Source organism: Schistocerca nitens, chromosome 2 (assembly GCF_023898315.1).
Source record: "Schistocerca nitens isolate TAMUIC-IGC-003100 chromosome 2, iqSchNite1.1, whole genome shotgun sequence".
NCBI lineage: Eukaryota > Metazoa > Arthropoda > Insecta > Orthoptera > Acrididae > Schistocerca > Schistocerca nitens.
Genome location: NC_064615.1, coordinates 567598600 through 567615878, shown reverse-complemented (window position 1 = coordinate 567615878; position 17279 = coordinate 567598600). Strand labels below are relative to the sequence as shown.

The window sequence follows — 17279 nt, the reverse complement described above, 5'->3', positions numbered from 1 at the left end:
AGCACAAGTGAGCCTATCCCTCTTCCCATCTGACTGGCCAGCACATAGAGTGAAGCAATGTTATCTGACAATGATGGAAGCTTACATCGCAACCCCCTGGCCTGAGCACTGGCACCCGGAGTGCGCACTGCATGGCCCCACCAGGTCAGCTGATTCTGCCAACCTGCTGCCTCCTCACTGCAGGTACGATGTACATTTCAGCCACACTGCTCTCAAATGCTTGCACCCAAACTTCAAGCACAGACTGATATAGGTGCACCAAGCTGGCCAGAACTGACAAGTCAACTCTCATCCACAACGATAACACACACTGGAGGGCGTGTGTACATCTGAAATGCATCCACTAGTACACAGGCTTGGAAACATATACAGTATCATGACACATAGCTAAACCTTGCTATGAGGCTCTGGGTTTACAAATTGATGCGGCAAATGAGATCAGCATCCATGTGCATGGCAAAGCAGAACGTACTATATAACTCATGACCATGTTACGTTGTCCTTGGATGTTCTGTGTCACCAATGTAGCAGATAGTTCTGTCTCTCCCTTGACCTCCATTCGGCCACTCTATTCAACCATATTACCCAACTGTTCTCCTGGTCTCTTTGCCTCAAATCTGCCACCGGCCGTGAGACAATATTCACACGTGCTCGGGGCTGCCAGCATAAAAACTGACAGCTTAACCCCACTACTACACAAATGTGAAAGCTATGACACCTAACACACATAGCAGTGGCTGTGAATATTACAGCCATGTCCCCGAGAGGCAACTCACTCCTTCACAGTAGGCAAAGGATACGGTGCAGCCTGATCTACTCCAATGACAACAAACACGTGCTGTGGTAGCCACAAATGATGTAGCCATGCCCCCGATGGACATCAACAACCTTCCACCACATACAAAGATAGCCATGCTGCATGAGCTGCTACATAAACAACTCTCTCATAGTAAAGCGCACCTCAGGTTACCTCTCGCGTCTTCCCTAAAACTCCCTGACACCATCAGTGATGTGCCTCAAGTTCTACTTTATCACTGCATGGTTAAAAATGGTATGATGCACCACATAAAAGGACAATGGGGCCCCTGTCTAGCACAAAGCATGCCATCTCATTACAATCCTCCTGCTTGGCAGGTGAGATGGCTGTAAATGACATGTTGCATGTGGGCATCATACAGCCATCAGACAGTGCGTGAGCATCTCTCATGAAATTACTAGCTAAGAACAATGGTTCTATTTGATTATGTGGAGACTACAGAACACTTAACCGATGCACAATTTATGACAGTTACCATGTACCAAAAATACAGTGCTTTACCCATATGCTTGCTGGGGCAACTGTTCTTTCCATATTTGATTGTGAAGAGGCATACTACCAGATTCATATGCATTAGGATGATATTGGTAAAATGGCCAACATTATGTCATTTGGCTTCTTTGAGTATCTGAGATGCAGTATGCCCTCAAAAATGCAGTGTAGACCTAGCAGTGGTTCATCGATGGGGGATTGTTTAAACTAGACTGCTGCTAAGCATATTTAGACAACATCCTAATTTTTTGGCATGACCATCAGAGCCATGAGGTTCATCTCCAACACAATCTTATTGGCCTCTGTGATGAAGACAAGTCACAGTTACGTACAAACAGGGTCATTTTTCTCAGACATACATTCAACGTGGACTGCACTCAACTGGTCTGACAGCTGCTGTCTCCTCGCACATATCATGAACTTGAACAATTCTTGAGAATAATTACTTTTTATAAATATCTCCTACATGCTGCGCAAGTTCAAGCATCACATGTCCTCATGGGCCCTCACCTGCAAGACAAGTGTAAACTACTATGGACACTGGCAATGCAAACAGCATTTGCTCATGCAAAGGAGTGCCTGACAGATGCAGTTGCTCTGGCAAACCTGGTACCAGATGTGCAGCTTACAATTATAATGGATGCAAGTGACACAGTCATAAGTGCCATCCTCCAGCAGGCAGCTGCAGGCAATACACAACCTCTACAATTTTTCTCCAGAAAGCTTACAGCCTCACAGACAAAATGTCCATCTTTTAACCATGAATTACTCATAGTTTACAATCTGTATACTATTTTTATGAGGATATTGAAGGCCATCACATAAATCTTTATACGGTTCATCAATGATCAGCCCGAGACAATTTCACCACCTTGGTTCAGTTGCACGTATTCTACAGATGTCCGACATTTCCATGGGACAGATAACAGTGTCACAGATTACCTGTCTGAGGTCAGCACCATCTCCCTCACTCCTGAACTCAGCAAAGTTGCAGAAGAACAAGAACATTATCAGACAATTGGTACATTACCTCAAGTCTGAACTCAAACTGATCCAGGGAATTGATGCAGCTGTCCTCTGTGACATGTTGCAACAATGTTGTTTTCGTATTATACCTTCATTGATGGGGCACATGATTTTCAGCACAGTATATAATCAGAGCCACCCAGGCATATGGCCGATGACTCGGATCATTACTGAACATTTTGTTTGGCTGGGTGTTAAGTTTAAATGGAAGAGGTAATGAGAGCAGGCCTGAAGTGGAAAATGGATAAGACAAAATACCTTGTAGTTAGCAGAGAAAATGATGCCGGCTCCCTGAAGGTGGAAGACAAAATCTTTGAAAGGTAAAAGACTTTAAATATCTTCTGGCTATACTCAATGAAAGGAACAAGATAGACCAGGAAATTACTGCATGAATACAAGCAGGAAACAGATCAAGGTTTGCTCTGGTAAAGCTGTTAAAGTCCCAGCTTCTATAGAGAGCCTCAAAGACCAATCAACAAGACAATAATACAACCTGTGGTCTTATATGGAGCAGAGACCTGGACCATCACCCAAAAGATGGAAAGAAAACTCCTGACATTTGAGAATGCCATCCTCAGACATATTTTTGGGCCAGTGAAGGATGAAGATGAATAGAGGAAAAAGAAAGAACTGTGGAAAGAACTGTGAATTGCAGGAGCTGTACAAGTCAATGGACAGTGTGACAGTGATCAAGGAAAGAAGATTGAAGTGCTATAGACACATAATGCGTCAAGAAGGCCAGATCATCAGGCAGGTAGTGGAGGAAGATATTAGAGGCAAAAGACCACGGGGAAGACCACGACTCCGATGGATTGATCAGGTCAGAGAGGATATGAGTAGGCTGGAGCTGTCTGAAGAAGAATAGATGGACTGAGGATGCTAGAGGACGCTGATTGGTGAGGCCAAAGACCAAATGCAGTTTGTGTGGCCACAGCAGTAAGTAAGTAAGTAAGTAAGTAAGTAAGGGTGTTAAGTGTGACTGTCAGCAAGAATAAGGGTATGCCTGGACTGTAATGCAGCAAAGTGGACCTGCACATACACACTCACCTCGGCAAGTTCGAAATTCTGTGTGGGCACTTTTCGCACATACATGCACTTTTCGCATGTACGCTTCAATCTACTGGGACCCATACTAGAATCAAAAGGCTACAGGTACACACTGTCAATGATTGATCGCATAACCCTCTGGATGTTTGGTGGGAGGCTGCTGCAAATATTGAAGTGGAATCTACAGCCCACACTTTCAAGACAAACCAGATTGCCATATTTGGCAGCCCTGACACAACTACAGCAAATCTGGGCCACCAATTTGAGTCTTCATTTTTTAATTCATTATGCAACTTTTGCAGAATCACTCATCATCATTTCACATCTTGTCATCACCAAAGCAACGGCCTGATGGAATGATGAAAACTGCAGTCATGTGGCATGGGGGTGAATGAATGGAGATGCTCCCATGGGTTTTTCCTGGAATCCACATGGCACACAATGATGATTTAAAAGCATCACTTGCAGAGATTCTATATGAGAAGAGTGGCATTGCTAGTGGAGTTTGTGCTGTTTATACTCGTCCCCTAGCTCATCTGACTTATTGAAGATGGTACAGAGGGTCAAAAGACATATACAGAACACAAGTGTACCTTCTCCAGTTACACATACAGTACAGAGTCTCCAAGGACTCACTGACTGTGACTATGACAATATTATGATAAGGATAGATTGCTACTCACCATGCACAAGAAGTGTTGAGTCACAGACAACACACAAAAACACACACCCACACACACACACACACACACACACTCACACACACACACACACACACACACATATTCATGCAAATGCAGCTCGCACACACACGAGTGTCTGAGTCTGGCCTTAGCAACCAGAGACAGTGGTCATGCTGTGTGATCTGTGTTTGTTTGAATATGTGTGTGTGTGTGTGTGTTGCCTACTTCAGAAAATGGCCTTCTGGCCAAAAGATTGTGTGTTTAGTAGCCTTTTTGTTGTAATTGTCTGTGACTCAGCATCTCTGTTGTATGGTGAGTAGCAATCTATCCTTTTTGTAATACTGACAATATTCCATCTTGGATTTTCCGTTGTTTGACTGTGACTAAGTAATGATTTGAGATGATACTGTACAGTCAGCACAGCAACCACCTTATAATGGCCCACTTTGGGTGACGCAATGGTATAGCCACACTTCTGATTTAGGCTTAAATGGCAAGATAACAACAGTGTTTTTCAACAAACTAAAGCCTGTATGGACTCTCCACTCTTTGGATGACATGAGTCACCTCCAACAAGACAACACCTCAGGCAACATGCCTGCCACTAGCTGTCTGTTGGCACAACCAGCATGTACTAGCTGTGGGAAGAGCTCCCAAAAGCTATCACTGACCAGCAATGGCAGCACAGAGTGTCAAGAGAGCAATGCTTGAAGCCTTCAGTGACTGTCATAGCAAAATATTGTCAAAAGATCTTTCTCAATACCCAAAGAAAGCCTGGTTGTATGTGAAGCCTGTTAATGGCATCAAAATTAAGTCCAGTAACTCAGCGATGAGACAGGAACCAAAATAAAATGTGTCAAAGTAAAAGGAGAAATGCTTAACTCCACTTCCAAATGTCCCTATACGATGGAAAACCTAGGAGTACTGCCACAATTTAATTCAGTACCACTGAAAATATGATTGAAACAGACATTAATGACAATTGTATTGAGAAACAGCTGAAATCACTGAAACTGAATAAGGCTCCAGGACCTGGTGGAATTCCCGACCCATTCTATACTGAATTTTCACCTGAGTCAGCCCCTGTTTTAATTATAATATACCACAGAGCCCTCAAACAAAAACCTTGCCCAATAGTTTGAAGAAGGTATACATCACATCCATCTGCAAGAAGGGTAATAGAAATGATGCACAAAACTACCACACAATATCCTTGACATCCATTTGCTGTACAATCTTACAGAATATTTTTGATGATGGGACACAGCATCTCTGAGGTAGGGATGAAGAGGGGATTTTCCTGTACATCCAGTTCAAGAGTGTACTGTGAATGTCAGGAATCCAGTAAAACATCAAAACTCCAACATCACTGTGGCTGGAAAAAGGTCCTGCAAGAACGGGACTAATGACAACTGAAGAGAATCATTTAATGTGACAGAAGTGCAACCATTCTGCAAATTGCTGCAGATTTCAATGTTAGGCCATCAACAAGTATCAGCTAACCATTCAACGAAATACCATCAATATGGGCTTTCGGAGCCAAAGGCCCACTCATGTATCCTCGATGACTGCATGACATGAAGCTTTATGCCTTGGCTGGATCCATCAACACTGACAATGGACTGTTGCTGACTGGAAACATGTTGCCTGGTCTGACAAGTTTCATTTCAAATTGTGCAGAGCAGATGAACGTGTACGAGTAAGGACAGAACCTTGTGAATCCATAGACCCTGCATGTCAGCAGGGGACTGTTCAAGCTGGTGGTGGCTTTGTTATGGCATGAGGCATGTGCAGTTGGAGTGATATGGGACCCCTGATACATCTAGGTGTGACTCTGACATGTGACACATACGTAAGCATCGGGTCTGATCACCTGCATCCAGAATTGCTACAGAGTGGCTCCAGGAACACTCAGAGTTCAAGCACCTCTGCTAGCCACCAAAGTCCCCAGACATGAACATTATTGTGCTCATCTGGGATGCCTTGTAATGTGCTGTTCAGAAGAGATCTCCACCCCTTTGTACTCTTACAGATTTATGGATAGCCCTACAGGATTCATGGTGTCAATTCCTTCCAGCACTACTTCAGACATTAGTTGAGTCCACGTCACATCATGTTGTGGCACTTTTGCATGCTTGTGGGGGGCCCACATGATATTTCGCAGGTGTACCAGTTGCTTTGACTCTTCAGTGCACAAAAAGAAGTGAGCAGGGGACTTGAGTTTATATATCTAGAGAGAGATGATTTATTAAAACGTTTTTTTGTTTATTCACTTAAACATGACTACAACTTACATTTTGTGTTTGCATGCAGTAACGTTCGTCTGTTATGCTTTTGACGGATGATGAATGCAATGTATGTTAAGAGGGAAAAAGATATGTTTTATGTAATATAGTTACAATTTAACAAGTTTAAGGTATTTATTTTACTTGTACTGTGAAACCTTGCTTATTGCTGACTTTCAAGGTTCTAGGTCATCTAGACTTATAGGTTTTAATGAGTGAGTTTGTGAGTATCAAAATACGTAACATAAATGGTCATATCTTTTGGGTGCAATGACTTGGAAGCTTAAAACTTTTACACCATCAAGGGCCTATAGACCTTAGTATGTGATATAAATTTGAACTTGGTGCATCAGCCTCCTCCAAAGAAAAAGGGTCTTAACAGATGGACAGACAAAGAGACAGACCTATAAAAAATGACAAAAATTTGTTCTTTCATGTGATATAATTACAAATCAACAAATTCCAGATTTTTCCTTTACTTTTAGTGTGAAAATTTCCTTCTCCTCGAATTTCATGGTTCTATCTCAACAGGAAGTAGGTTTTGATGAGTGAGTTTTTGAGTATCAAAATACATTACATACACTAAGTGATCAAAAGTATCCAGACACCTGGCTGAAAATGACTTACAAGTTCATGGTGTGCTCCATCAGTAATGCTGGAATTCAACATGGTGTTGACCCACCCTTAACCTTGATGACAGCTTCCACTCTTGCAAGCAGATGTTCAATCAGCTGCTGGAAGGTTTTTTGGGGAATGGCAGTCAATTCTTCACAGAGTGCTGCACTGAGTATCGATGTCAGTTGGTGAGGCTGGCACAAAGTTGGTGTTCCAAAACATCCCAAAGGTGTTCTATAGGGTACAGGTCAGGACTCTGTGCAGGCCAGTCCATTATAGGGATGTTATTGTTGTGTTTATGCCTTATGAACAGGTGCACAATTGTGTGAATGGGAAGCAAGAAGGTGCTTAAAACGTCAGTGTAGGTCTGTGCTGTGATACTGCCAAGCAAAACAACAAGGGGTGCAAGTCCCATCCATGAAAAACACGACCACACCATTACACCACCATATCCGTATTTTATTGTTGGCACTACACATCTGGCAGATGACATTCACAGGGCATTCGCCATATCCACACCCTACCATTGGATCGCCATATTGTGTACCATGATTCATCACTCCACACAACATTTTTCCACTGTACAGTCGTACAATGTTTACGCTCCTTACGCCAAGTGAGGTGTTGTTTGGCATTCAGCGGCATGACGTGTGGCTTATGAGCAGCTGCTCGACCATGAAATCCAAGTTCTCTCACCTCTGTCAGTCAACAGACTAGGTCGGCCTGTATGCTTTTGTGATGTATATGTCCCTTCACATTTCCACTTCACTATCACATTGGAAACAGTGGACCTAGGGATGTTTAGGAGTGTGGAAATCTCGCATACAGACGTATGACGCAAGTGACACCCAATCACCTGACAACGTTCAAAGTCTGTGAGTTCCACGGAGCACCCCATTCTGCTCTCTGACGATGTCTAATGACTAATGAGGTCGCTGATATGGAGTACCTGGAAGAAGGCAGCAGCGCAATGCACTTAATATGAAAAGCGTATGTTTTTGGGGGTGTCCAGATACTTTTGATCACATAGTGTAAATGGCCATATCTTTTGATTATAATGTCTTCGTAGCTTAAAATTTTTACATTACCAAGGACCCACAATTCTTAATATGTAAAATATGTCTGAACTTGAAACGTTTACCTGTTCCTGAGAAAAAGAGTTCTTAAAAGTTGGAAAGATAGACAGAGAGAGAGAGAGAGAGAGAGAGAGAGAGAGAGAGAGAGAGAGAGACAATAAAGAAATCCTATAAAGGTTCCAGTTTTGCAATTAAGGTACGAACCTAAATGTGTATGATGAAATTTAAAGCATAGTTATTAAGATCAGTGCAACATACATTAATTCTGTGCTTAGTCACCTGGGCAACATGTCTTCCAGGTGTGGCCAGTTTGTTGGTAGATTGATGGTTCAAATGGCTCTGAGCACCATGGGACTTAACATGTGTGGTCATCAGTCCCCTAGAACTTAGAACTACTTAAACCTAACTAACCTAAGGACATCACACACATCCATGCCCGAGGCAGGATTCGAACCTGCAACCGTAGCAGTCACGCGGTTCCGGACTGAGCGCCTATAACCGCTAGACCACCGCGGCCGGCTGGTAGATTGAAATACTCATTATTGAAATCACTTCAGAAAAGGGTGGAACAGATAAGATAGACAAATACCAACCAATTTCTTTGACACTAGTATTTCTGAAAGTTTTTAAGAAAGCAATGTGATGATTAGTGTTTTAGGGCGCACAACAATGACGTTATCAGCGCCCGAAGAAAGCAATGTAAAGGTGAGGCACATCTCAGTACATATAATTTGCTGTTAGACAATCAGTTTGACTTTAGGATCGGTGTATCTACAGGAAACACTATTTATTCTTTTATTGTGTGGAGTATTCGATACCTTTGCACAAATTGGAACATTATGGGACTGGGATAAAAGCTGAACAATGGTTATTTCATTTCTGGACAGTAGGAAGAAGAAGGTTGGTCTCCAGTGTCCACAAACAGGAAAGAGGTTTGAATCTGACTGGAGCCATGTAAAGTGGGTGGCTGCCACAGGACTCTATTCCAGGTCCATTACTTTTCTTGACACTAACATAATATATGATACAGAAATTGTTCTCTTTGTGAATGACACAAATGTTATTGTGAAAGATGTGGAACGCATTATAAAAAATTTAAATGATTTACTTAATAGGGTAGTCAATGAATGAACGTATGGCTCTCAGAGAACAGATTAACGCTTAACTGTAACAAAATGCAGAGAACACAGCTTCTGAAACAGAACTCTTGCACAAGTGATATTTTACTGTCCACAGATAAACAAACAGATGGCGAAGTCAACCATTTTAAATTCTTAGGACTATGGGCAGATGGACTGCTTTCTTGGAAGTATCATATTCACCATTTTTTGCAGAATCTTACTACTCGTACCTTCACTAGAAGAATGATGTCTGCTGTCACTGACATTGAGAAACAAAGGCTTGTCTACTATGTTTACTTTCACTTTATTATGTTATATGGTGTTTGGGGTAACTCTGTGCATTCACCAAGAATATCCTTATCCCAGAAACAGCTGATCAGACTGATCTGTGGTGTCAGTTCATGAACTTGCTGTAGGCCATTTATACATATATTCTATTGAGAGATTTGTTTTTGACAATATTGACTCATTCAGAAAAAACTGCAATGTTCATTCCATGAAAACGGAAAAATGATATGCACTTGGACAGCATTTCCTTAAGCCTCACACAGAAGGGTGTACACTGATCAACAGGTTTCATTTTCAATGGGTTCCAGAAGAACTGAAAACACTGAGTGACAAACCCTAAGTATTGAAATCCACATTTGAAAGTGCCCTTGTAGCACACTTCATCTATTCTGTATAGGAGTTTCTTGCAATAGTTAGGACTTTTCTCTGTAATGTGTTATTTATTCATATGCTCATTTTCACATCTTTTATTAATTCATTAATTCTATGTTTATAAATGTACAGGTTGTTCCATGATCAAATAGCTTCACCTAACGTGGTTCCAAAGACTTTGGATAAACCTTTAAATAAGTACATAAACCCAGAGCAAGAGCAGAAGGCTGTGTTTCGCTCCTGGGATTGGACTTTTGACATGCTACAGACATCTGTCTAGAAGTAACTTCATTTCGCATGTGCAATTTTTGGAGGTCTCCCTGAGAAGATCACTGAGGTTTCAGCATCAGCAATTGTTACTTGCCTGCTATAACTAGCATCAACAACTTGAAGATACTGAGCATTTACCTTGATTAAATAATTGTAGGAGTTACACACTCTGATGTGCTGCCAGATACAACAAATATAAAAGAAATAATCTGCAAACTGGTTTGATTAATGAAATACACTGCTGGTCACCAAAAATGGAACACAATGAAGGAAGCATCCAAATCAGGTAACATTTGCAACACGCATTTGTGGTGTTGAGAGATGTACAATTAGCATTTCAGTGTAGGTGCACATCACAGTTGCCAGTAGTCCCAGCTGCAAATGCTATATAAAGGAGGAGAAATGTTCATACGGATGTACTGGAATTGTTCCTTTGTGTAGTTGTTTTACATAAGCAGCTTCAATACGCCTCGTAGGAGACAATGAGAGTCTTTCAAGTGTGTTTAAGAGATCAGCCTAGGAAAAATAGTTGCCTATAGAGATTGTGGATTATCCTTCAGAGAAATGGGTGATGTGTTGGATAGAACCAAGCAACTGTGATGCAGATCTGTAATCGCTGGATGCAGGAGGGAACGACGGATCGACAGGACCAACTGCACTCACCTTGTTGCACCACTACACCTGATGACAGGCATATTGTGTGGAACAAGCAATGTCCGTGCATATCATTTGACACTGTTTGCTGCAGAGTGGACTATCCATGAGGTGCCCATTGCTGTGTCTACCACTGAGTTAATGCCAAAAGTGTTTGCACTGGCAGTGGTGTGATGAATGACGGACATGGACAATAGAATGGAATAAAATTATTTTTACCAACGAATCTCGATTCTGCCTGCTGCACCACAATGGTCAGATTAGAGGCTAGAGACATAGCAGTGGGAGACTGTTGAACTGTTGCCTTATGCACTGCCGTACTGGTACTGTGCCTGTTATTATAGTTTGGGGTGGTATTAGATTACACTCCTCCACCCTCCTACTGTGCACTGCTGGTACACTAATAATGTTACATCTCCGAAATGTTGGAGACTATTGTCCTTCCATACCCTTGGAGCTTGCCAACAGCCAAACTGCAACAGGATAATGTGCAACCATATGTGGTACGTGATGTTCAAGACCTCTTCATCACCCTCCAGATTGTATTTCTGCTTCAGCTATCTTGTTCACCCACTCTCTTGCCTATTGAAAATGTCTGGTTGATGACAGTGCAATGACTGGCTCGGGATACACCACCAGCTGCTACAGCAGATCAACTTTGGCAATGTATGGAAGCAGCATGAACAGCTATACCCAAAAAACACATCTGGAGCCTCTCTGATTCAATGCTGAGGTGTGTAGCAGCCAGTTATGGCGGCAACACTGAATAGTGATTTCATCATCTTCCCCACTTCACATGAGGCTATATTTTCAATCATGTGATCTTTGTACAATTTGTTATGTCCTAAATCAGTTTAACTGTGATGCCTCTGGTCCTTCTAAGTGTTACAATTTGGATGGCCAGCAGTGTAATTTCAACAGTGAAGTTTTCACATAGAAGTTCCGTAATCTGTAATGAATTTTACTACCAAACATAGCCTACTTGAGGCTTTCCCAATCTAATAGCTGCTTGAAAGATTCTACGGCAGTGTTTCAGATGGTGTTGTGGAAACTGCACAATATTTCTTGGAGGCAGGTCCATCTGAAGATCAAGAGCAGCTGTCTCATACAAATATTGTTCAGTTTTCTCAACACCATCTGATGCAACACCTGAGAACCTTTCAAGCAATTACAAAATATGTTTGTAATCAATGCAGAAGAACATACTACCACAGATGGGGCCAAATAGATTGTTCACATTACTGACACAATGCTAGCCATGTAAGGAGTAGCTGCCATTGAGGTGAAGAATTGTGTGAGTCAGTTCCTATTCTTGCACTTTATCAATATTCATGGGAAGACTGATCATAGCTACAAATTTATTATGATAAATGGAATGTGGACCTGTTGAGGGTGACACAATATTTGGGATTAAAATGTGTCCATCCACGTTTCATTTAGTCAGCACTTCTGCTTGTATTTCATTCCACTATACAGTTTTGCCGGACTTACACTTCTCAGAAAATTAATTAGCATGCCGACTCTGAAATTTATATTGTGAAGTGGGAACCTTGTATTGCTTAAACATTGTGAAATTAGACTGATAACCATTTTGTATGATAGTCCATTTAATTAAGCTGCACACTACAGCCCTCCCAGTGACATTTGCTGATATACTTGTGTTAATGGCTGCAGATTTGTCATACCACTGCATTAATATAACTCTTTTTAGAAATTGATGAGTTGTTATGATTTGTTATTAGTTACAGGTCCCTGTTTGTCAAAAAATTCAAGATGTTTGAGTCAAAAACTGTTTGATAAAATTATCAGGCATGCTAATTTCCCTCCTCATGCTGGGTTCATGACCTCATCAAGTTTTAATGTCAAATAAGAGAACCCTTTTGCATCTAATTTGTCTTTTGCTTGGTCCATAAGTTTCAAGCTAAATTTTTAATCTAACTTTTAACTAATCAAAACATTTCTTGTGCCACTACAGACAACATCTGGCTGACACTGCTACAAAAAACATGGTGGGGTAGGTAATTATTTTTCTTTATATAAATTTAGCATCCATATGGAATCAGCTCTTCAGACCTCTCAACTTTCTCACAACTCAAAAAGGCACTATGGTATCCTATAATCTTACTTATTTCTTAATATGTAACCACCTGCAGTCACTTTTCAGCCTGATTCACAGTGATACTTCCACTTGGATTGATAAGTAATAATGCCAGAAAACAAAGTGATTGCTGTCCCCAATTATTTGACAACAAGCAATATACTGTTTCTTACTTTCTTAGTTTCAAAGTAAAACAATACCTTTCCAAACGATTTTTAGTAACAGTGACATTTATAATCAAACATTCCAGTCTGTTCCACTGCTATTTTTAGAATGCTGTTTCAGCTAGTTCCAAACTTCAGTGACCTCTAACTGTTGAAATTGAAACTCCAATTCACCACGGGAAAGTTTGGTGTTTGAAAGAAGAATGATCTTTTCATAGAAGGTGTTGTTAAAAATGAGATTAAATTAAAATTTTAATCAAAACATTCTAGCATCATACCCCAAACCAAAATGTAAAATTCCTGGAAATGAAAGCATATAAGCATATGTCTTTCATACGTAGCTTTTAGCAAGCTATTCATTTTGGTATTTAATACATATATAACAACTTATCAGATGGTAAGTCTCCCCTGACCCAGGGTTCTGGGCAACTTTTCCGAACCCTCCCCATTTCCTAAACCTTGTCACTTGTTTTCTTTCACCCCTCTTCCTTATCCTTCAAATCTTCTGCCAGAAGAAGGAGCCACTGGCTCTGAAAGCTTGCAAATTTCTTTAACCTTCACGTATGTTTTCTTCTGACACAACTTGTTGAGTAGATTTCTTATCTATGCAATTACATTTTCAAAAACTGATTATGTTTGTTGGAGTAATAGCTCTGTGAATCCTTACACATCAACTTCAAATAAGCAAAGCAAATTGTCATCAAAATATATTCAGAGAAAAACTCTCAAAACTGTGGTCATATGCCTCGAGATCTTTAAACTCTATCGGTCTGACTAATATTTTTGATGCACTGGCAAAACATAATTGCAATTTATTATGTTTTTAAACAAATGGTCATGAAAAACTACATTACATATTTCTTCAAACAACTCCATCACAACAAATCCTGAGATAAATTTTAAATTAAAAATGATGAGATGCATTATTATTCAGACAGGAGTTGAGAATTACCCTGCATGTAGGAAAAGGGATGTCCACAGCCTGTAGAACTGATCTGGAACTTCTGGTGCATAGAAAGGAATCATTCCACAAACATTGTCAAGGCAGGAAACCTGAGGACAGACATGAAATTTATTGTTGCCTTTTATGGTTAAATTTGCAAAAAAATTTAAGATATATTGAAAAAAAGTTTGCCTCACATTTTAATGCACTCCCTTTCACAATTATTAAAATTGTTACAAGAAGCAAATGAACATAGTTCTCCTTTGCAATACATTCTCTTGTATTAACTAAACTAACTCAAAAATTATTTTGATTTATACTGAAATGTCAAAATGCTAACAGAATAAATTCCATTAAGTAACTAAGTCAAAAATGACAACATGTATTTCTTGTACACCATATAGATCCACTAATTTCATTGTCTTTTACTCTCTTCTAAACTGAATGAGAAACAATCAACTGTTGACCTTGAAAAACTAGATAGAACTACCATCAAATGTTGAATATTTTTTATTCATGTCGTTAGTTGAATTTCATTCTATTCCTCAATCTGTGCACTCAAGGAGAGGAATAGAGCGAATTTCATAAGTATTGGAGAGGTTAGTAAATTTTCTGTGGTTTTCAGACTTTCCAATGAATTTAATTAAGTGTGGAAATCCAAAAGTTTATGGGCTGTGTGTGTTATTTAAAGTGATTATGTTTCTGACTCATAAGAGAAGAATAACACTGCTATTGATATTTGTATCATAATCACATCTATGATTTTGTGTTACATATTTTTCCATGGCAAAGGAAAACAGATATATATTGATATGTTGGAAAAGTTTAGATGTACCAGTTCTTCAGCAATAATGAATAAACATTTGACATTAATTTCTCCTACCATATATGAAGTAATGATAATCTCCTCTGAAACATCCCATTGAAACATTTGTTCCATATTGCTGTAGGTTTATTAATTAATGACTGCTTGGTGACACAAAATAGTTGATAACCATGAAACATACTTGCACAAAATAATGTATTGATGCATTTAATGTAATAATTTTGTCTTTAAATGACACTTATTGTTTCTGAAATGTCTTTTCAGAATAGTAAAAGCTATTAGTCTTCATTCAAAACAATTAAGTAACCGTTTGGCACATATCTGTTTGAGTAATGCAATATTCTTAAATGTATAACTGAAGATCCTGTGTGTAATAGGTATAAAACAAAGTATAGGACTATAGATAGAGTGATGCTGAATGAAACACATTTGGCAGTCAAGAGAGCAACACATGAAGTCCACTATCACTGCTGTTGCAAAATATTGTTGAATGATCTTTCACAAAGCCCAAAAAAATTCTAGTTATATGCAAAGGCTGTAAGTGGCACCAAAATTAATGTCCAGTCAGTCATTGACAAGACAGGAATTGAAACTCAGAGTAGCAAAGCAAAAGCAGAAAGCTTAACTCTTGTTTTCAAGTGTTCCTTCACACAGGAAAACCCCAGAGTATTGGCGCAATTTGAGTGAAATAGGTGTTCGTGTTAGTGTCAGTGGCATTGATAAACAGATGAAAACATCAAAATTCAACAAACCCACAGGACCGGTGGGATCTCTATCAGATTCGACTCCTGACTTGCAGCTGAGTGAGTCCCTCTGTTAAACACACTGGCGTCCAAAATTAAAGTAACAAACTGCCATTTGCTCATCTTGTGTCTAAGTCACCGTACAACAGATGTCTGTACAATCATCTTCAGCATGGAAAATGGCATTCTGGTCAATGGACAACCACATCAATGATGATGTCAAGGCATCTATCAAAGGGGGTAGTGTTTGTTGGGTAGCTTCACATCCACAATCACTCTGTATACAGTCACCGATGGTGCAATATGATCAAAGAAGATGCCTACCAGACTCTCTGTGGTGGAGAGCCATAAGAAGAATGGAAGCAGGACAGTCGCAAACTGATGAGGCCTGATAGCTTAATGTGAATCATTCTGTTGTTTCTCGGTTGTGACAATTAATAGAGATCAAAACAGTACTCCAAAGACTAAGTCAGGGCCGACCACATGTGACATCAGAAAGAGAGGACTGTTATTTGAATGTAAGGGCACGATGGTACCACATTAGAACTGGATGGCAACTGGCATCTGATATTGCAGCATACACCAGACATGTTGCATCAAGACAAATGTTGTCCAGAGGGCTCCGGAAGAGTGCCTTTATTGTTGGAGATCTGCTGTGTGTGTACCTCTGATGCATCTTTACAGGAGAGAACATCTAGAGTGGAATTGCCAACATGCCACCTGGGCAATTGAACAGTGAGCCGAAGTTCTTTTCACAGGTGAATCTTGATTTGGTCTGGAGAGTGATTCTTGATGTATTCACATCTGGAGGGAATGTGGAACATGATTTTCGGACCCAAGCATTATGGTAAGAAACTGATATCAAGGAGGATCCCTAACATTGTGGACAGGGGTTATATTGATCACATGAACACCTCTTCATGAAAATGTATGGATGAATCGGCAAGGTTTAACTGCAGTCAGGTATCGTGATGAGATTTTGAGACTTCATGTGTGGATGTTGTGAGGTGCTGTGGGCCCAGACTTTGCATTGATGGATGATAATGATCACCCTCATAGAGCAAGAGTGGTTGACATTTTCTTGGAAACGGAATATACTGCATGAATGGCATGGCCTGCTTGCTCTTCCAATTTGAATCACACAGAGCATGCCTGGGGTGCACTAAGAAGATGGGCTGCATCCCTTCAGCATCCACCAAGCACTCTCCAAGACTTGCAAGCAGCTGTCCAGGAAGAATGGGCGTTATTGCCTCAACATGAGATTGATGATATCATTCATTCACAACATGCCCCATTGTTGACAGGCCTGTATTGCTGCCAGAGGTGGTCACACCCTTTACTGAGCACATTAACCAGCTGTCGGAATGTGTGTGCAAATCTGTTAAGTTGGAAACAATGAACAGTTTTGTCTACTGTTATGCATGTTGCAGTTGGCTCAAAATGGCTCTGAGCACTATGGGACTTAACATCTGAGGTCATCAGTCCCCTAGAACTTAGAACTACTTAAACCTAACTAACCTCAGGACATCACACACATCCATGCCCGAGGCAGGATTCGAACCTGTGACCATAGCAGTCGTGCGGTTCCAGACTGTAGCGCCTAGAACCATTCGGCCACTCCGGCTGGCCATATTGCAGTTGTTTATGATCTGTATTATTTACATTGTTTCTACTTTACTATCACCTGTTTATACTGTTTCGTGGCAAAATAAACACAACCTTGCAAAATTTCTGTTTGTTGCTTTAATTTTGGACACCA

General features: G+C 40.4%; 1 protein-coding gene across 1 annotated transcript in view; it reads right to left on the bottom strand.

The window, feature by feature from the left end:
• Nucleotides 1-17279, bottom strand: part of LOC126236612 (inactive rhomboid protein 1) — a 164106-nt gene that overhangs the window by 24757 nt on the left and 122070 nt on the right. Inside the window, exon 11 of the mRNA XM_049946048.1 lies at nt 13961-14061. Within this exon, the coding sequence (XP_049802005.1) occupies nt 13961-14061 (101 nt within the window). The remainder of the gene's footprint in view (nt 1-13960; nt 14062-17279) is intronic.